Raw genomic sequence first — 21,788 nt, forward strand, 5'->3', positions numbered from 1 at the left:
TCTACTTCTCTGTCTGCGTTCCTTCGTTTCGCTGTTGGCGCAATCGAAGGAATTGACGATGGCTAATAGGTACTTAGCGTGCTCGTTGTCCCCAACGTTCTATCTATCGACAAGTTTCTTACATACCTACTGGACAATGGGAATGACTTTTACACACTTGTTCCGCGAAACAACTCGATTCACCGCCAATGGAGCTTCCCTTTGGTACACTGATACGAGACAGGCATCGAACGATCAGAAATTTCCGAAACGATCGAAGCTCAAAAGACACTTCGATAGCCTGTCGCGTCGACGTGTTCGATCAAGTCGACCGATCGTCCCATTCTTACGACAATTGCCCCGCACCAAAACGGAACCACTGGAAAGTCAAACGATGCGTGCTGGTTACGCGCGTGACCGAACGAAATCTTAATGGGACGAAACGAAAGTGAATAGAGACCAAGTATTCCCAGCCGGCAGACTAACGACGGAATCGTGAATGTGTGGAACCGATGCCCCTGATCGGAATCGAGACCAACCGCGAACTGACTGAGTGCAGAAAACTTTGTACGAGTCAGGTGCAAGTTCCTGTCCCCCTCTCGTTCGACCAGTCGGCTCCCCTACCAGACGATACCCTCGCGGGTCTCTCGCGGTGCCGGTTCAAACAGTTTATTCCCTTTTACACGCACCGTCTTCCAGCCTGAAGAGAGAACAATCTAATGGGGGAGCGCGAGTAACGCGTTTGGATCTCTGCGAATGATAATCTCGCGAAAAGTGGGAATTTCAAACGAGGCTTTCAACCAGATGTTTGTAACCGAGTACACTTACGTACATGTACCGTTGAATCGCTTTAGGTACGCTGATGGAAGCATGGAATGTATTACTGCATTTTCTGCTCGTTGTTACTCATCACTAAATTTTTCTTCTTTCATTGAAGATTATAGATGCGTATTGAGGATACTTAGCTCCCGTTTGTCGTTTATATTATATGTTTATAAAGGGATATTTTTCTAATTGTAAGTAGTGTAAGTTTGAATAATTTTGGTATCTAGCTTGTGTATGTACTGTATAGACTCGTGAAAGATCATGAAATGAAGAAACGAAGCGAAGGATAAATGGAAGATTTTTCTGGGAAAAGGATCCATAAGACGAAATGAACCGAGCAAATTGCGTTGCAAGTTTTAATTCTATCAGATTGTCCGAGAAGTTTCTTAGAATGGACGCGCAATGTTTTTTCGTTTTATATTAGTTTTTTGAATTATGCAATATAATTATGAAATATAACGAAATGGACACCTAATTCAATAAAATAATGTAAAACAGAAATTGTTGTTCATCCATTATCATCTTATAAAACGGAAGAAACTTTTCCGACAACCTAATATATGTTTAGTATTAGGTAAGTTTAAATCGATGACTGTAATAGCATTTAAAGAACCTTGTTCTTTTTATATTTACGAAAAAATGCATATTTTTTAATAATTCGACTATTTGATTAAAGAATACGTCATAGGTTATAGGCTTTCTTTTTTTCGAAAAACTACTCAACTGCGACGTGGTCTTTTTTAATCAGTTCATTCGGCCAAGATAACAGCAAGGCACAAGTCTTAACCCCTTTAAACGCAAGGAATCTTGCTTCTGGTCCTTTCCGTGCGAATGTGGGTCAATATCACTTATTCAACGATTCAGATCCGCCGTAATTTCTATCAAAGTGTATTTCTTCTATCTTTTCATCAAATCTCGCGTGATATTTCGTTCTCATTTTGTAGCATGTAAAATGGACGCCAATAACGGTCTCTTAAGCATATTATACATGCAAAGTGGATCACAGAAATTCAGGAATAAATTAAAGTAAAGAATAGCACTGCATAGCCAAGAATTCCACTTAAATATGTAGAAGTTGTTTTTGTAAACGAAGTAGAGTTAAGTTAAGGGTAGCGGTACGTGTGACCATTGCATAATGATCGGATTAGTATTCTCGTTAGCAGGGATACGAAAGAAAACGAATTACAATGTTCTGCGGCGTTCGAATCTTTCTCTTTCGTTAATTTCAATTTAAGGAATTCGGAGGACGCGACTGGAGAAAATTCGCTTGCAATTGCTTCGCTCTTCTCTTACGGATTCAAACTATGCAAATTTATGGTAAACTAACACGCCGAACAATTTTGTTTTCACGGCTACGTAGATTTACTATTAAATAATTCTTTCGTTATTTAAATAATGTTAAAACGTAGAAAATTATTGCGGAATAAGTGTACAAAATAGACGAACAAGAATTAAAAAGAAAATATTTTTGTCCTTCTGTAAAATCATCATTTTTCTCATATCGAGTATGAGTTTGTTAACAAACACTGAACAATGCTGTAAAAGTGCACAATGATACTTTTTACTTGCTAATCGTTTCTAGCAGTTCCTGCTTTTATATTCTTCATAATTACTTTTAAACAGTATTTCGCATGATTAATATCCATGTTCCGTTTGCAACGAAGCGGTTCTCAATACGGAAGAAAATTTTACATACATACACAAGCATCTGTTTGTCAGAACCCGCAACTTTCTCTCACCGACTATAAATAATTTTCCTCTTTCCCAACCATTCATAATCAATTCCGCAAGTTTTATTTCGCGGCCAGCGTGACGAATTGGAAACAAAATAATATGCACATTCAGCTATTTATTATGTCATCGTTTAACTATACAAAGTTCACTACTACAGCGGTGGAAACCTGATTCTAACGAGATATAACAAAAAGTTTCCACGTCATATATTATATAAAGAATGACCCGTCGAAAATCTGTATGAGATGTTTCTTTCACGATTTATCGACTGTTTTTAATAGTGCCACTCAGGATAATTGTGCAATAATATAGTGGGTTGAGTTTCAAATGCTTCTGCACGCATCAAGTGTTACAGGTAATGAATCTGAAGAGGATAGCAGAATATCTCATTCTCCGTTATTTAATTATCTAGCATGGCGTATCGTTTCAAAAAGACCTACAAACCTATAATTACCTAAACAAAAAGAACTTGACGATTTTTCTTTTATTCTCTCTATTCTTTATTTTACATTTCTATTTTCTACTAGTTTAGAGGTGCCTTTTTCTTCCTAAGGTTTCAAATGTATTCTACGCACAACAAAGGGATGATCATTTTTTGGAAATAATTACTTTCTCGTTATAGCTACAGTTTCTCGTAAGAGTATTTTATCATTTATAAAATCTTTTTATCGATGTGTTGTTTGTTTCGTAGAGAACATTTTGAAATTTCATGGGTACTGCGAACATTATGGGAGTCCGCACACTGGCCAATATATGTAACCGAAGTATCTGTGTCTCGTTACAGTGTTAACGAAGCTTTATGGAAGAAATGAGAAAAAGGAAGACAAATATGCAACTTTTGCTTTTAATTAAGTAAGGTCTTTAAAATTGCATAAATAAACGGCGAACAGCAGTCGGATTTTCGACGATTCGAGTAAAAGCGTTCTGATTCATGCACACAGTCGTTTATAACCAGCGTGGACGAAAGTAGTCACACGTGACGTCCGCCAGCTAAGTATTAAGTCGTCGACAAATGGGCAGTCCCTGGTGAAATTACCGCCACGTTAATTGCTATGCATTAATAGAAAAATCAGCTGCAAATGACATAATAACCACACGTCGTGGCGAGCGTAACGTGAAAGATTATTTGTAACGTGTATGTAAATGGCCGAAGAAAAACGAGCAGGAAAGTTGCGAGGGAAATTAATTATGAATTTAAATATAGCACTGGCAGTGAATAATAAGAAAAAAGATCGCCACGCTGATGGCGATATAATTACTCGGAACTAAATTGTTTAGTGAAAGATCGTCAATCGAATGCCACACACAGGGTAAATAAATAATCGAAACCGTGATAAGCATGTTCTTTACATCGAAATGAACGTTACTCACGCAACTATCGTCAATCGCGGACACAATCTTTAACAATGTTTAATTATTCCATATAATTTTTAATCTTCGATCTCATAATTTTCAATTGGATCTAACAACTTAGAAATTTATTACACGATGGAATAAGAGAACCGATTCAAAGACTCCAAAGGCTCGCTTCAGTGATTAATAAAACTGAAATTTCTCGATAATCGTTTCTCGAAAAGTAGAAAATTCGAAACGCTTCTTCCGGAACACCGCGTACATAAGCAGCGTACAGAAGTCGCGACGGAAATTTCGCGGGTCTCGCGAAAGCGAGGTCGCGGGGCCGTTCCTCCCGTGTACGCATAGAAAAGGCCGTGGCGTTCAAGTCCGATCGATAGATCTCGCGGAGATGGCAGCTGCATCGAGAAATTGGAAGCCATGTCGGGAACGCGTTGGAAAGCTGTTGCCGGGAATGTCCGCTGGCCTACTGACGAACAGGAGAAAGGAGACGACATGGGAGGAGATACGGGAGAGCATCGCAGGAGAAAAGAGCCCTGGCCGCGTTATGAAATCGCGGGGATTCTTTTTACGCGAATCGAAAACACACTGGCTCACCGGCGATGCTTGACCATACAAAAAATTTGACCATATTTTACCATAGAAAACATTTATGTGTATATTATTTGTGTCGTAAATTATATTGAAATTTCAATAAGCACTGTAAGAAGGCACGACTGTCGCGATTATGTTGGTGTTTGAAATCAATTTCAGAATGTGTATGCTTGAAATACAGAAGTATAGTAATGGATTAACAGTTCAACGATAAGAAAACAAATAAATAAAATTTGTAAGATACGGACGACTTGGTCTGTAACCAAGTCGCACGGTTTTATTAGGTTCAACGAAGGTTGAGGTTTCTCTCTCTCTCTCTCTCTCTCTCATTTGATTCAGATGAGATAGTTTCTAGAAGACAGGCTGTTACTGTCACATTACAGCATAACGTCCTTTCTATTTATCAACGTGACGCACACAATCATTAGCGCCATATTTAAACGATCAACTTGCTATGTACATACAAATGATCGCGGTAATAGTTTCATTGGGTGAAAGTGGTTTTCGATAAACGATTCTTTAATTCCACTAAGTATACAACGTAATTTTCCTTCTATGTAATCTTTGTCTACCTGTAACCTTTGCCTTCCTTTTCCTGTTTAATTAAATCTATTTTTTACCTTGATCGATCATACAAAAGCACGTTTCATACTATAAATGATGAGTTTATATAAAAATACTATTTCATTCATCGTTGAATAATCAATGGAAAATCTTCGTGTCATTATACGCAGTAGAAATTAGCGAAGACATTTTTCAATCTGAACTGTTCAACGAACTAATTAAAAACACGTAATCGATAAGGATCTATGATAAGAGCATATTTCATACACGGTAAGCCAACACAGGTGAAACCACTGTATAATTTAAGTCAGTAAAATAGAAGATGAGGCGAAAATTAATTTGAAATTATATATACATGTAACAAGAAGACACTAATTTTATGAAATAAATGGATACAATTAAAAAACATTTAGCGATCGTGAGTTTGAAAATTTGATGGATGATATATACAAACATAATTAAAGATTTTACAGAAAATTTGATACAACATATTCCACAGTGTACAGACAGACAACGTATACGCTAATTAGAGAACATAATTAATTGCGTGTTATTATCTGAGAAAAAGGATTAGAAAAAAGGTTCTTATTATAGAAATTTGCTTCTTCTTCCTAATTTTATAAACAGGACATTAGTCAACCTATCATTAGACTAACCGATTAAGTTTACACTCTAATTAAACAGGTTGAATTCCGCTTCACACCTTTCCCTATTTTATATTTACATCGCTACGTCTATTTAACATGCAAATTTTACCTCGGAACATATATTTGCATATAAGTAAAAAACGTAGTTTTACGTAAGTTACATCTCGAACAAGAAAGTTGGAGAATTACGAGAAGGAGGAGAATTGAAACAGCGAAACAAGATGAAATTACTATAGTAACTCTAAAAATGGAATACAATTATGCAATTGTTTGGAAAATATTCATATTATATCTGTAAGCAAATTTTTATACACCATACATGGTACAAGTAAAAAGATGAAAGTAATATATAGCAAAACATTACATCAACCCAACTATTATTTATGTGGCATTATTCTAATTTCAGGATCTTGAAACTTCTTCAATGACTCTAGAATTTAATTACGAATACGTATTTTCCAAGAATAAAGAATTACACTCGTTAATCGGTTGTACTTATTAAAAGAAACAGAATGCGTGAAGAATTAGCTCTAAAAAGATAAACAGTTCTAAACAAGAAGATATCAGATTCAATGTGAAAAGCGAAAGCGTATTAAATACACGAACGAAATATTCGCGTCTATTTTATGAAAGATGTTCCACGTGGCTTGCCATTGATATTCACGATAATTTTAACAAATTTTCTGCCGCGACAGATACGAGATTCCTTTTCACTTTTTAATCGCTGGCGAATGTATGGCAAAGCATGTGCGGTTTTCCATCTTGTCAGACGTTATTAGCGTTGCTAATTAGAACTATGCTACGTACTTATTGTCAAAGTTAAACCACTTCGTTCCGAAGTTTCACTTTGATATCAGTCTTAGCAGCCACTTGTTGCACGTATTTTTCAAATATTATATAAACTTTCTAATTAATTATGAATAATTGCCTGACGCACAATAAGACATGTAAAAAGGATGTTGATAGTCGCTTACGGGTTAATTATTCAGGTTTATTATGAGTTTCTCAAGTACCCAAGTATTTTTCAGAAACTCTGATATCTTATATGGGTAATTAAATAGATGAATCAAAGTAAAACAAAGAGGACAAAACAAAGATTTTAGAAATTCTGTAGCTGCAGTTTTATGTCTTTTGTGTGTCCCGAAAGATTTTCAATTTAATTGTGCCGTTTTATAATTAGAATATTTGTTACGTCTGAGGAAAATACCTTCCTCGACCTTCTTACAATTTTTTTGAAATTCTAGCGTTATTTAGTGTATTGTCCATACGTGATTCAATTTTGATAAAACTAGCCTTATCGAAATGGGGATATTTATCTTCAAAATTAAGATTCTAACATGTAATTCCTGTGGCAAGCCATTGCAGAAATAGTTTTCTAATTAATTACAGAGAAACCGCTCCTACAAAACTAGAACAGTTGCTTAAAAAAACTAATAGGCTATGTAAAATGGTCAAGAGAATATTTTCATTTTTTAAATTCAGGATAAAAGTAATGTGAAACATGTACGTAATATCGGTAACTTGGACGTCCAAAGTACCGTACATTATAACGCGAAGACGCCGTTCTGTCCACTTCTCAATTGTTAGTGATAGTATGCGCGCGTAAAAGGTGTACGGATAGCCGAGAAATTTCTTCCTAGAAAGAGAATGTCAGACACGCAGGAAGAGTATGGCTGTCGAGTGTCAGCCTGTTTTACTTTGGAAGGATATTCACGCGCTACAGATACATTAATTACAATTTTATTTTGTTTATTAAAAATAGAATAAGATCGCGTTAATATCCGAGCAGATAATATTCACCCAACGGTTTTTTGCTTCTTTCGTTCCTCGAAACGAAACCCGGCAATTGATCCCTAAACGGGCAACGAATTAGAGAGAGTCGGATGACCAAAGCCGCGTGGTCGTTTAATTAATTAGCACACGGGTTCGTTATGTTCGCCATGCGAGAAGCAACGGAAAATACAAGGAAAGAAGTCGCGCATCTTCTCTTCTCTTCTCTTCTCTCCTCCTTTATTTTCGTAGCAATTAACCAACGGGTTAGGAGGAATTCGAGATGAACTCGACACGCGAAAGCGCACGACGTAACAGAAAAGCCTAAGAAACCGCTTCTTCGCATCCGCTTCCGCCACAGGGAAGAACGACCACGTGGGAGAAATTCATTGTAAACTGCGATAACCTCTTCGATATATCTGCATCCGATCTAAGCTATTTTATCTAGTCAGCGTAACAGCGAAGAGATAAGAGATAAGACTGCAAGGCTCAAAAACCTTGTCTAACATTTACCTTTGTGTTTTTTTATTAAGTGTACGTAACAGATGTCACTTTCCAACGAGATCTTATTGCGATCATTTTATAATCATGAAATATTCCACGATTTGTCGAATTTTTATCATTTTCGACGGATTGATCATTTTCTTAATGTAATACCGTTTTACTCATTTTTTTTTTTTTTTTTTTTTTTTTTTTTTTTCCAGTTTATCCGTAACGATGTTCTCCCTTGGCCGCATTTTTCGCATTCAGATAGCGATACAAAACCAAAAGCCGGTGGAGAAAACGGGCGGATTCGAGTGATGAACGAATTCGTGCTTCGCAGCTGCAGCTGCGGCGGACGTAAGCGTGATTTATCTCGTTTTGCATAGCAATTTCGGCTGCCTCCGCTCGCTGGCCGTTGGGACTTCCGGTTTTCGTTCGGATAAATTACCTCTGCGTTTGGAGCGGGCGAGCATCGATCCGAAATCGATTTTACCTCGTCATACGACGATGCAAATCGAGTTTATGTATTTCCTCCTTTTTTTTTTTTTTTTTTTTTTTTTTTTTGTTTTATGTGGAGCATGTAGAATAAAAGGCGTTGTTTAAACATTTCAAGGGAAAATAAAAACTATCTGGACGATACATCTTTCGCTGGTAAAAATCATTCACTTTCGCTTCTTTTTCGCATTCTTTTCACACCGTTCTACTATTTTCCGCCATTCTACGATTCAGATGAAATATCCGCACCTGTTTCGTGACAAATATAAAATTATACGGACGATACGCGTCATTCTCTCGAAGGAACGCATCCTCTATCATCCACAACGCATTCTTCAAAGAACTGGTGTAGAAAATTTATATCCCACGCATTCCACTCCATTCCATCGAGCGGCTTTTCTTCGAAATTGACTTCGGTCGAAAGTCAAATGATGGAAAAATGCCAGATACACTACGACTAAGAAGTATCAGAGTATCGAAGATCCGAAAGTATACTAACTAAATTCGTGTTGAACGTTACTACGTATTCCAACGTATTATGATTGAGTTAGATTCCTTATTTCTATTTCAACTTCATACGACGTATAATTATACGAGATTTGATTGATTAATAAGAAAATCATACTTCTCGTGTAAGTTTGTTTGTTATAATTTTTCTCATTACCTTCGTAGAATAATAACAGAAATCGATGATGTTTTAGATAAGCAGAAATGAATGAAAGAGCCATTACTAATGCAGAAACATAATCGTAACGAGAAATGCTTCTATAGAAAACATGTTTAATTTTCTTGAGAATCTTTCGAGAGATTTCATATGAATATTCAATGTTTCCGGTTCGGATGTGCATCTATGAGGAAGTATTTCTCAAACTACTATTTTGTACACAACAAGACGTAAAAGTTGTTCACATAAAATTAGAGACAAGAATTTCATATTTTTGATAACTTAATTACTCCTTAAAATTATATCCTTTCTCTATTTATAGTTAATTTACCAGAACTTGAGATTACTTCACGAGCTAAAATTTCAGTAGGCTACTTTTAGCTAAATAAGTATAAGAAACGTAAAAAATTCCAGATCCAGTAGCAATAAGAATCAGTAAATCAAAAGAAACACAAAATAAAACGGAAGTTTCTAATCTTTCAGCACGTCAATGCTTTAGAATCGAGTTTTGTTCGCAAAAGCACTGAATATAAAGTTATAACAGCATAAAGTAGTTGTAAAGCTTAGAAAGCTGCAATTTTGCACGAAAGAAAAATTAGGACAAACATAGATACGGATTACGCACGTAGATTTTACAGCTGTTTCTCCTATACCTACATGATAGCTGACAGCAATTAATACGGAGTAATGCTAATGATTTCGTGATCTCGATCACGATCTGGCAAGTTACCGCGTTTGTCGTGCGAACCTGACCTAGCCTGTTAGCCAGTTAAATTAAAACTCGTCGCGTTTCTCTATTACCAAGCTGTGGTGGATTTCCGAACGCGCAACAGGCATTAGCACCACGCGGAAAACCGACTTACTCAACGACTGACAATGAGTACTCTACTAATAGCGCTACAGAAATCAAATACACGTTAGAATAAAGTTCGAAGAATGGGTAAAAATTTGTTGACCAAATCTTTACATAAGCATTATACTTTTCTATAATAATTCCTATATCCAGTACGTTCAACAAATTTTCTCTGTCTTTCTCTTAAAATATCGAAACGATTCATTTATTTGGCAATGAACATTAATTTCTAAAACAGAAATTTAAATAAAATGTTGCCAATAAAGAGAAGAACGTGTTACTTTAATACTTTGATTTCGATCGTAGGTTGCCCTGATGAAATAAGAAATTAAGAAACATTTGAGTGCGAGACGCGATAACGGGAGTTAGCGGCGATATTGAAGTCATCGTTGATACCGATATTAATTTCTAACGAATCAGTCCACGCATCTATTCGTGGTGCAAGCTATCGACTGGTGGAATCGAACAGAGAATTATTTGCGATGCTAGACACGCACGAATCGCAGGCACACACGATCAACGGTCACATTTCCGCCGTGGAAACCTTAGTCCGGATATTTCGGGAGTGGAGATTCCTAGCTGAGCGTTTAAACAGAAGCGATACTATTCCAACAGCTTTTGTATACTCGTTATCGATTGTATTTTCATAACTGCGGGCCATGCGTTCCACTTCTTTCATCCGGTTAATATTTTGTAGGGTAACGCACTTAACATAACCGTCTTGGATAACTTACTACATAATTATGTATTGTATAAAACGAGGTTACATGATTTTGTCCATTTATCCGCGATACGGTACACAAAACACAGCAACATAATGGCAAAGTGTATGTGATAAACCTACTATTTTTCTTTTATTTCGAAAATTCTAATATCTTTTTATTTTTGCTTGCTTCCATAAAAGTTGGAATATCGATGTACTACAAATTCTTCATTTTCTATTTATACCGAAAGTTTCATACGCGGTACCCGTATTGGAAAAGCCAGTTTAACTGTACTTCCGTTGCATTATGCGATATTTATGATATACTTTCTAAATTTATTCTATTGAGAACCGTTTCTACTTGTACATTCAAGTAGTTTAACTGTCTCCAATTGGTGTTCATCCACACACATCCATTTACTGACATATTTAATATCAACACATACAGCTACATTAATGAAGCAACAGGAAACCCTATCATGGTTACGTTACTTAAAAATGCGACACCAGTCGTGATAATATACAGTAAAGCTTACTAATATAACTTTTCAGCATATTCGAGATTAAAAGATACGATGCAGCACAGAATAACTAGAAATTAAGTACAACTAAAAGTATTCCATTTGTATTATTAGAAATACCAGCAGGTACTCTAGTATTCTTGATAAATGATGTATTTATGGTGGTAAAGTACGTATGTACACGGTAATAATGAATTATCGCAAAAAGAAAAGTTTATAAATAAGATATATGGAAGATTAAAGATGGTGTGCAAGAAGTTCTCGATAATCTTCTCTGTTGACATTTCGTTACGATAATTAATATCTATTATCTTCTTTGACATACACTGATTACGATAATTAACATGTCATGTATATCTAAATTATCCAAGTAACCTCGACCGACTTTCCAAGTTTCAAAAGTTTTTTTTTCTGGTTAAACAATTCACGCTTGAACGAACACTTAATTACTTCGGATTTTTCAAACTCTTTTTAAAAAAACCGTACCGTGTACGTTATCTGTTCTATCTAAAGCGTAATTGCAAAACCAACACCATTGTTCTCGTCTGTTGGACGAGAAATAAAAGGGTTCGATTACTCGTCGTTATCTAGAATATCGCGATGACGTCGTGCTCCTCTCGACTTCCGTGTTCCTTAATTCGTTGGCTCGAATCTGTTGCGGAGAACAAATTGGACCACGCGCTTAGTCTTGAAGTAAAACAGACGGGCCCGATAAAAAAGAAAAGAAGAGGTGTACGTGCAAGGTGGAACACTTTCGCGACGAAAAGGCCTCGGGCAACGCGAGTTCTGCGAACAAGGAGAGGTTCCGAAGAGTGCAACGATTTCTATATGGGCCACGAGAAAGTCACTAGCGCGTGTCGCTTTTTTTTCCACGGTTATTCGACCCTTTTGCACTTTCGCGGTTAAATGATCTTCTTTTCGGCTTCGGGAATTAACCTTGCAACGATAATCGATGATTAGAGTTGGCAGCAAATGAGCCACGTTGGTGCACTTCGCAGCGTCAGTTTGCAGCTACTGAGAAATATTTGAAAATTTAATCGAGGAACTGAAACTGATAAATAATGTGAATATCCCGAAGTAGAAATTTTCATAGTTGCTATGGAGAGAAATTATGCATTTGTTAATCTTGGAACCTACAAATTATAATTAACCCCGTTATAATTTCTTGAACTACATACTAGTATTATAAATATGACGCTAAGGTCTTTTGAATTTGGCGTAATTTTCACTGAATACAACGTGCAAATTTTGCATAAATTCGTTGAAATCTATTCAGGTATCTATTTCAGAGTATTTAATTATTTTACAGCACCGAGAATTGTTATATTGCAGAGAAATTATACTTGATCGTTAGCAACGAATAAGAGATGACTTTAAATAATAATTTCATTGCAATATACATTTCTAATGTGAATTTCCCTGTTAAATATTTACATATATTCGTTAAAGGGAAGGAAAGGTGTGAATTGTCTTCAATGTATCTGAAAACCACATTGACGTTCTAAAAAAATTTCACATAAAACAGAGGTCTGAATTAAAAAAAAAAAAATAATAAAACACACATTACGAGGTACAAACCGCATCTATAATCGAAACGTTACTTTCACGCATTAAAAAGTAACAACATACTAATAATTTTCCAGTAGAAAACACATTAAATGGCCATCCCTAACGTAAGTATAGCTTGGATCTAGTAATTTTAATGTCACTTCGCCATTCTATAGTAAAAAGTGCCAATAAAGACACGCGATTGCACCTAACGCGTGTGCAACTTCGCATGACATTTATAAATAAGATCTTGTCACGATTACGATTCCATGGAATCACCAAATTAAAATGCTTGTGCACAAAAAGAAAACAGACCACGTTCACGTAATTTGCTTCCTAAGTTACGTTACGAAACGTTACTCTACATAAATATGCAGAATGTGGCAAGAATTTTCATTTCAGTTGCAGTTACATGCACCAGTCTGATCATTCTGATATAACAGAAAAACTGTTCGAGTCGTTTTAAATAGAAATTCATCTGAAACAATTATTGAAGATTATTATTATTATTATTTTCTCTTTTCTATAAGATTATATGACTTCTAGTACTTATAATATCTTTGCAAATTTTCGTATCACAATTGAGATAAAATATCAAGTGTTACTCAAATCATAGAGTTAAAAAACTTTTAGTATTACCGTAGCTATATTTAAATCATTAATATTATATACTTAATTAGACGAGCTACTAGAATAAAAATCCATTTAACCAAACGGTGAAGATCGTTTTAATCAGTGAATTCACATCGATACCGATTCTCTGTCCGTGGTGTACTGACGAAACCATAATCGAATTCGTGGAGAAAGTTGACCGAAATCACGTAAAGCGATTCTCCTTGAGAAAACGAATGTTCGTTTCAAGTATGTGACGTTACCAAAATTCTCACACTGGAACAAACCACCTACGGTGAATCGAATTGCGGAAGCACTTCGAATACTTATGAGCAAAGGTGGTATTAATTCAAGTATCTATGTCGCCTGATGGTGATATTTGAGACCGGTATTACAAGTTAGGATAACACTATCGATATGCCTTTCCATTTTGTTTGTTTTGATAACCAGAACATCAAGTAAAAGCACTACTACCTGTACGGAAAAAAGTGAAAGTGCTTCTACTAGAGTGAAAGATATGATACTAGACATTCGATCCTTGCTGAAGTACAGTAGCATATAAATTGAAAGTTAAAAAAGATGAAATGGAAAGTTGTGCATAGTTTTGAGATATGAATGAGATATATACATAAATGTAAAGTTTTATAGAAGATGCCGTAATACTGGAATTTTTGGCTAAAAAATTAGCCCTTCATAGGTAAACATATGTTTTCATATTCATTCAGTTTGTAACACATTATGAAAATGATAGAAAATTAAATAATGCTCTCTAGACATATCTTTTACATCTACAAATTTCTAGTACATACCAAATACATATACTTGTTTAAAAAACAATACAGACAAAATAGTATTTTGTAGATATCCCCTTTAGGGATTTCACATTTTTTGGAACCATACTACTCCTTAGTATAGAGAAAAATGCAAAATAGTAGATATGACTTACCTGGCTTTGTCCAACACGATACAAAGCTGGATCGACGTCGATGGTAAGCATCATATCTTCCACAGCACGGCGTTCATCAGCTACAGGACTGCCTGGTCGTGTGTTTACATCACTTGACAATAAACTGAATCGTCTTCTAAATTCACCTAAAGCTATATGCTTAGGGAATCCCACTTTATGCAATCTAACTGCATCAATTATTTGGCTTCCACGAATCTATAACAAAAATTGAAATATTTTTTTAGTATTTTAATCAAAGATTGAAACTAATATTCTAGAAGATATAATTTATTGCACTAGATAAAATTAATATACATATATTTGTATAACTGTTGTCAAAATTTCTCCTGCTATTATTGTATTACTAATCTGTTTAATTTTTGCATTAAATACAATTTAAAAGTTGTAAATGGGTAAAATTGTTAAAAATTTAAGTAAAAACATTACATGGATCGTGTTAATTAAATTTTTCATATTATACATTTGTGCAACAGAATTTTTACCTGTGATCGTAGAAGCGGTACGTTAATAACACTGTCTTCGCTTTGATTTGATTTTACTGACAATAAACTTTTATTATCGGTACATCCAGCATTGTGTTGCGGTAGTATACAATGGACAAATTTAACTCGTGTTCTCCGCAAAGTTTCAATCAGTCCATCCTGTAACAAATTACATCATATCTTCATTAATGTCAAATAAAAAATTATGATTAATTTAGAAGAGAACTAGTTATTGCATCTTGCCTTTTTCACACGTAAACTGATAATAAAAGCAAAAAACAAAAACAGGAAATGGTACCATAACAATGTGCATCTTAATTCAGTAAACATTTTCAGCTTCATTACATATCTCGTTTATGAAGTTAGTAGTAAACTTATATCAACTGAGTCATCGTTTGAAGATAACATAATATGTAACATGACATATGACCTTATCTTTCATGTTCGTATACACTCATGAAAATCATAATATTCCCAGATAAATATGTAGTTATCCAGAACTCAATTATTCATAGAATATTTATTTCTGATTAGTAGATAAGAATATTAGTCTTATGACTTTTATACTTACAACAGTGAATTTAACCTGAAGAGATATATTTTTCCTTTTAACAGTAGTGAATGTTCGCCGTATACTAGAAGCTCTTCTCAAAGATTGTGAACCTTCCAAACCAGGCATGGAACTGCATAAAGCTCCAGATACTCCTGCTCCACGTGCACTAACAAACAGCATATTCACATCTTCCCTGATATCAATATAAAATGTAATATTAGTTAGTGGCAACAAGAAATTTTAGTTAATAAAAATTTATTGATTATTTTAAACAAAATTATACTGAATAATGTATAAACGTTTTAGTTCAAAACATGTTTTAATAAAATATTATCTTAGAAACATAAGGAAAGTTTTAAGATAAGGAGAAATAAGATCAAGATTTTAATAGAATTGTAAGGTTTGTACACAATTAGAAAAATAAAAACATTTAAATTACATACCTTGTACTTTCTTGAAGTATTGTAATGGCACTTTTAGTAACAGGATTCTCCCGTGTTGCTTTCAGCCATCCTGTTGCTGTGTAAAGTACAGGATTGGTACCCAATAAATGTTGTAAGACGAACTGATTGTTCCCAGGTGCTTTTCTTAACAATAATTGATGATCTGTTTTAGAAGAACAGAATTAAAAAGATAAGTAAGTATTGCAATGTACAAAATGATCATATATTATATCACTGTATCGAATAATAAACGCTATATCATTATGAAAAAGAAAATCTTTTTCTATTTTTATTAACTACGATAACCTAGCATATGTATTTCCAATGCAATCAATTTTTCATAATTTTCTGAAATGTATAATAAAAATTAATTCGGAAAATGAAAAATAATATGGAGTTTTGGTACAATAACATAAAAAGAAATTATAATTCATCATAATTTGTAAAAAAAAACCAAACGTATTTAAGTACCTCTATCTCCATAATGAGAAAACAATCGATCTAAAAATGTCTCGTCGCTGCCGCCAGGACATACTGTTTCTTCCTCTAACAGCCACAGAAGACCCTTTCGTTCTATTTGTCTACTTCCACTAAGGTCACTTTGGCTAGTTCGCAACATCGTTGCACCTTGCGAACTTCCACGATCTAGTAGCGAAATTAAACCCTGAGGTGATCCAATTCCATCTTCGTCGCAGTCATCTTCGTAATCTACGTCAATTCCTTCTTGGACGTACCTGAATTACACGAATGAGTTCAATGGTAATATGCAAAACATATCTATATCAAAGATTTTTAAGTTTTATTTCATTTATTTCATTATGGAATTTTCTTCGATTCAAATTCTTTGTGGTAAAATTTTTATTTCATTTGATCTATGCATTATTCCTTTATTTTTTATTATCATCTGTTCCAAAATTATCGAATTATATTCGAAAAATCATTACCAAAAATAAGTTATAGCACACGCTATCTTCGTAACAACAAACTGGTTTGAAACATTCATCAATCGATTCATCTTCCATTTCTTTCGATATTTTAAGATAAAATTGAAATATTTCATGAGGAACGTTGCTTTTACTTAAATTTAGGACAACTAGTAAGAGATAGAAAATATGAACAACCTGCCTTAATCGATTATCGATATCGAATGACAATATCGATTATCGAATATCGATATGTATCGACCTTTGAATTCAAAATAAAGAATATTTTGTATTTAAACGTAAGAATGATCTGTTTATTGCGTCCTGCATTATTGAGATAATTATATGAAACTATTTTGAATAAAGTTATATTCATTCTACAGTATCTGATCCAAAACAATAATTAATCACTATATATATATATATATATATATATATATATTATTGTTATATTAATATTGTTATATTAATATTGTTGTTGATTAATTATTGTTATATATATATATATATAGTGATTAATTATTATTATATATTATATATATATTATTATTATTATTATTATATATATATATATAAACTTAATTAATTAGATTACAATGTACCTGTCCTTTGGTGCCACCAGTGTCGTATGATGAAACAACAGTTGCAGCCTTTCCTGCAAGTAATTGTGACACAGGTCTTCGAAACAGGCTCCCGTTTGTCGTCCACAAGAGGCTGGATTCTGAAAACCTGGCGAGTCACACAACAACAAAGAAGACACTGTGTGCACGGATGATGATATGGATCTGTGAAAAAATAAAGAACGACATTATCATCATTACTCTCATTCTATCCCTGTTTACTCACAAAAAAGAACAAACCTATTGATGAGAGCAGCTACGCAATGGAACACTTCGGAATAAAGTCCAATCAAAAGACCTTCCAGAGCATCTAATCCCATGATATCTTTGCTTTGTTCGGTAGGACTTGGTGTACGTAAAGCAGGCCTCGGAGTACTCGGTGTACCAGCACCGCCTCCATTAGAAGAAAACACTATTCTACTCAATTCCTCAACGGTAGTACCCAATAACGTTGCAGCCTTCTCTGCACATTCCACTCTTGCAAACTGCCATCGACTTTGCGAACTGGTACCAGCCTTAACCGCACCAGCACAGCTCAGGTGATATATGCCAGCAAGGACTAGCCAAATGACTTTCTCGTCGGACTCAGAAACGCCGAGAATCCTGAAAGCGGCCACGATTCGATTAAACTCCACCATGGCACGCTGTTTGTCCTCGTGCTTCTGCAAAGGTGTAATGAACACATTGTTCTCTGCGACTAGATTGGTCAGGTGCAATTCCTTTCTAAGAGCACCCTCTGCGCCTGCCAGTAAACGGTAAATTGCATGGAAAGTTGGGTCTCCATTCGCTCTTCTGCCTATCCTCGACTTTTCTAAAAGTAGGACCTTGCGAACAAAATAAAAATCAGGTCAATATATCTTGGATATTTTTACAAAATTATGGCATAGTTAAAGTAAATAATTATATTAGGTACATATATGTATATATATATTTTGTACAACAAGAACATTTTGTAACATTTCAATAAAGATCAAAAACGTAAACTCGCTTTGAATATAGTTTTTTATCTTCAAATTATAATTCAAGCTCTTTTGATATGCTCCACTTTCGAGGGTGTGTTCATTGGATCGATTGTGCCCTTTATCGAGGGCGTTACACCCCGAAGCCATAGCACTACCACAGTAAGAGAATTCTCTACCTCTCGTGTAATTTATATTTTGACTTTTAGAAAATATACTATAAATAAAAATGAGTTAAATAATGTTATACATCAATGGTAAATATAAATTATTAATTGATTTACACTTCATGAAATAACATGTAGTTGAACAAAACGATTATCCGATAACGCATAATTGTATTACCTGTAAAGAAGCCGATGCTATTTGGCCCGATTGATCAAAGTCCAAACTGAAGAGCTGTGTAAAACGTGTTGCATTGGAATTCATGTGTGTTCTGCTGTTTCCAAATGCCTCCAAAACTGTGAATAGGGCGTTGAGTTTCTCAATGGTCAAAATCTTTAACATTAATCAGAATAGACAGATTTTAAAAGATGGAATGATTTGTAAAATCTGCAATAATTGAAAACAAAAAAATAGGAATTCCTATTTATCTTAATTTTCCTGAATTTTTATTATAAAGCTAAGCTGATAATATTATCAAATTCTATAAATTTTCACTCACCTTGTTAACTGTGCCTGCAGCCAATACAAGATAATGGAGAGCATGTTTAAAATTTGTCGTTTTTCCAGATCCGCTACGGCCAAGAAACACTAAGGAATGATCCCTTCGAGTGGCTAACATCCCTCTGTAAGCTGCTTGCGCCATCGCATAGATATGAGGTGGCATATCCTCGCTTTTGCATCCTCTAAACATATGTGCTACCTGGAAAGTAAGAAAGAAAAAAAAAGAGGAAAAAATAAGCAACGTAGTTTAGCAAAATCTGTGTGGTTTGTAACGTCTTCATTCTCTGAATAAATTGAAAGTAAGATTTTTATCTCATTTGAAAAGAAGGATGGTTTCAAACTACTAATAAATTTTAATTACAAATTCCATTAAAGACTAAAAGCAAGAATGTTCAATTTATTCCTCTTTCATAAGAAAAAAAAAAAAGAAAAATGGTAAAAAGAAATAAAGGAATGCGTAAACGTCTCTTGCCTTTTCAGAGTAAATCGCTAATGGCGCCACCGGATTGATAATGATCATGCTATCTCCCGCATACGTGTGTATTAAATTACTGGCATAACGTTGTCTCAGTGTGTGGAGAACAGAAGATTCATTGAGAAAACGTAATTGCGAGAGTTCCTCGGCCTTGTCAAACTGAGGAGGGTTGGCCTGCGAAGAAAAGGAATAAATGATTAGTTTGATTTAACCTACTTGTTAGAGAACTGCGTCTGTGTGTTACGAATCATCGTAATAACTAGACTACGGATGTTTATGCATTTATGGGAAATATACGCTTGTAAAAATGTATAAAATATTCAAGGTATTTATTATATTATTATTAAAAAACAAACCTCTGTTTAAATCGCATTTCTTTAATTTTGCACATGAAAATAATAATTTGCATAGAACTTCATAGTCTAGTAATAACTTTTCATTTCTTTCTCTTTTTTTTTTTTTTTTAATTACCGTAATTGGTGGTGCAATCGGGAGGAGTATAATCGGGAAGATTCTATATGAAAGATTAAATTGAAAACATAGAATATAATTCCTTATACTTCAAGTGTTTTAGATACTTAGAATTTAAATACTTTAACATTATGAAAATTGATATTCAATGTCAAATAAATTTAATCAAACGAATACCTTTTCAACGTCCTCTTCATCGACGAGAAGTTCCTCGCCAGAAGTGGTTAAACGAATTCTTAGCTTTCCTGTGTCCGGATCTGCTGGACCACATTTCGTCGCAGGGGTAAAACCACCTCGATGTAATAACCAAATTCTTTCGGAACTCAGCCATGCTTGTTCTTGCGCCAGATGCTCCTCGGACCGTGCCTAGTCATCGACAAAAAAAAAGGAAAAAAATTGCTTAAGATCCTATACGAATTTTCTAATCATCGAATGTAACGTATTTTGCAAATTGAAATTAAACAAAAATAGACTGTTTCCATGGCGTAGCCGACTCTTTCTATTTCAAGAGAAATCTAAAAGTTGTAAATCTAGAACTTCAATTATATGATTTTGCACATGTTTCTCTCCCTTTCCGATGTTACCACACGTCAAAAAGAAGGTATTTGCTCACCTACGAGCTGTGTAGATTAGAACACTAGTCGTACTTGGGAATCCATATTAAATGAATTACATCATTGATTAGAAAAATGTATTTCAACCTTGAAGTTCAACCTACGAGCCATCCATCAAAAACCAGCAAAATAGTTTCAATTTTACCTATGCCTTAAATCGTGCACAACTATTCGTTTATGCGATTATGCAAAGTTCAAATTATTCCGAATTTTCATCCTCGATAAGGATCTTCCTCGAATGGAAATTTCAAATTTCATTCTTCGGAAAATCCCCTCGGTCACACATTCGGAAAGCTGTTTTTCGACGTTCAAGAAATATTTATTAACAGGAACACCCCGCTAACGAACTATCGATAATATACAAAAATATCTGGAAGTGTTTTCGACCAATAACGCGTCCCATTCTGAACGACAATATGTTTGTAAAAAAAATGCGAAACTGTCGTTTAAATTATCAACATCCTTGAAAACGTCTGCGTTATTAGCACCGGTTTTGTACGCCTAATACCGCCATTTACATACCATTTTTACATGCCTGACCTTAATCAAGTAGAACACTTAAAATTCAAGGCTTGTAAAAGTCTGGTGTAGCAGCTACCAATTCAGATGTAACAGCGAGATCAATTCCAATTTTATGCGTTCCCATAAACGTTATCGGTATATTTACCATATTTCCCTCCACGCACTTCCTCCTGCATTGACAGATAAAATTTCGACATCTTTATTAACATATTGTACGGCTCTTTTCTTTCAAAACTCTGGCCAAACTTAATTTTCACATAGCACGGAGCGCGTGAATGTCGCCGGTTCGATAACAATTCCCCTAATTTCGTGAATCACGCGATGAGTCGCAACTGTAGGTGCACGCATATCGATTTCCGCGTGTCGTGTCAGGCGTTTTGCTAGAAAGCGTACTGACTTGTTCTATTCTACCATGTAAGAACGACGGCTCGTACGACTTCCTGGTAATAAATTACCATGAATCAAGCTCCGGGCTCCAGCGTGTACAACGATCGCATTGTTTCGTGAAACAAACAGAACACAGCGTGCCTTCGAACACAAAAGATCCTAAATGGGAAAATTACACGATTGCAATGTGTTGCTCTTTTATCTGTTTCATACTGCATCAACTAATCTCCATTTCTGTCTCATTTGCTGAATTATACCTTGTCAATTACACCTTGTCGATAATTAGGCATGGAAATGAGCGTTCAACTGGTTCGCTGTGTACGTGTATTGCATACGACTATTTCGATGCAAATCGGTACGT

The 21,788-nt window shown here is 34.9% G+C and overlaps 1 protein-coding gene across 6 annotated transcripts in view; it reads right to left on the bottom strand.

Moving 5' to 3' along the window:
* Nucleotides 1-21,788, bottom strand: part of LOC100748020 (unconventional myosin-XVIIIa) — a 66,258-nt gene that overhangs the window by 17,295 nt on the left and 27,175 nt on the right. For 4 of the 6 annotated variants that reach the window (XM_024370401.2, XM_033323053.1, XM_012390301.3 and 1 more), the window contains 11 exons: nucleotides 20,082-20,270; nucleotides 19,431-19,607; nucleotides 18,957-19,157; nucleotides 18,638-18,790; nucleotides 17,574-18,157; nucleotides 17,316-17,498; nucleotides 16,262-16,524; nucleotides 15,791-15,953; nucleotides 15,366-15,540; nucleotides 14,795-14,953; nucleotides 14,292-14,507 (listed from right to left, as the gene is read on the bottom strand). In XM_024370401.2, coding sequence (XP_024226169.1) covers nucleotides 14,292-14,507; nucleotides 14,795-14,953; nucleotides 15,366-15,540; nucleotides 15,791-15,953; nucleotides 16,262-16,524; nucleotides 17,316-17,498; nucleotides 17,574-18,157; nucleotides 18,638-18,790; nucleotides 18,957-19,157; nucleotides 19,431-19,607; nucleotides 20,082-20,270 — 2,463 coding nt within the window. Of the gene's footprint in view, nucleotides 1-126; nucleotides 525-14,291; nucleotides 14,508-14,794; nucleotides 14,954-15,365; nucleotides 15,541-15,790; nucleotides 15,954-16,261; nucleotides 16,525-17,315; nucleotides 17,499-17,573; nucleotides 18,158-18,637; nucleotides 18,791-18,956; nucleotides 19,158-19,430; nucleotides 19,608-20,081; nucleotides 20,271-21,185; nucleotides 21,204-21,788 lie in introns of those variants that run through there. The other 2 variants (XM_033323054.1, XM_012390303.3) reach the window with 2 other exon arrangements.

This window comes from Bombus impatiens, unplaced genomic scaffold, assembly GCF_000188095.3.
Source record: "Bombus impatiens unplaced genomic scaffold, BIMP_2.2 scf_0765, whole genome shotgun sequence".
Taxonomy (NCBI): domain Eukaryota; kingdom Metazoa; phylum Arthropoda; class Insecta; order Hymenoptera; family Apidae; genus Bombus; species Bombus impatiens.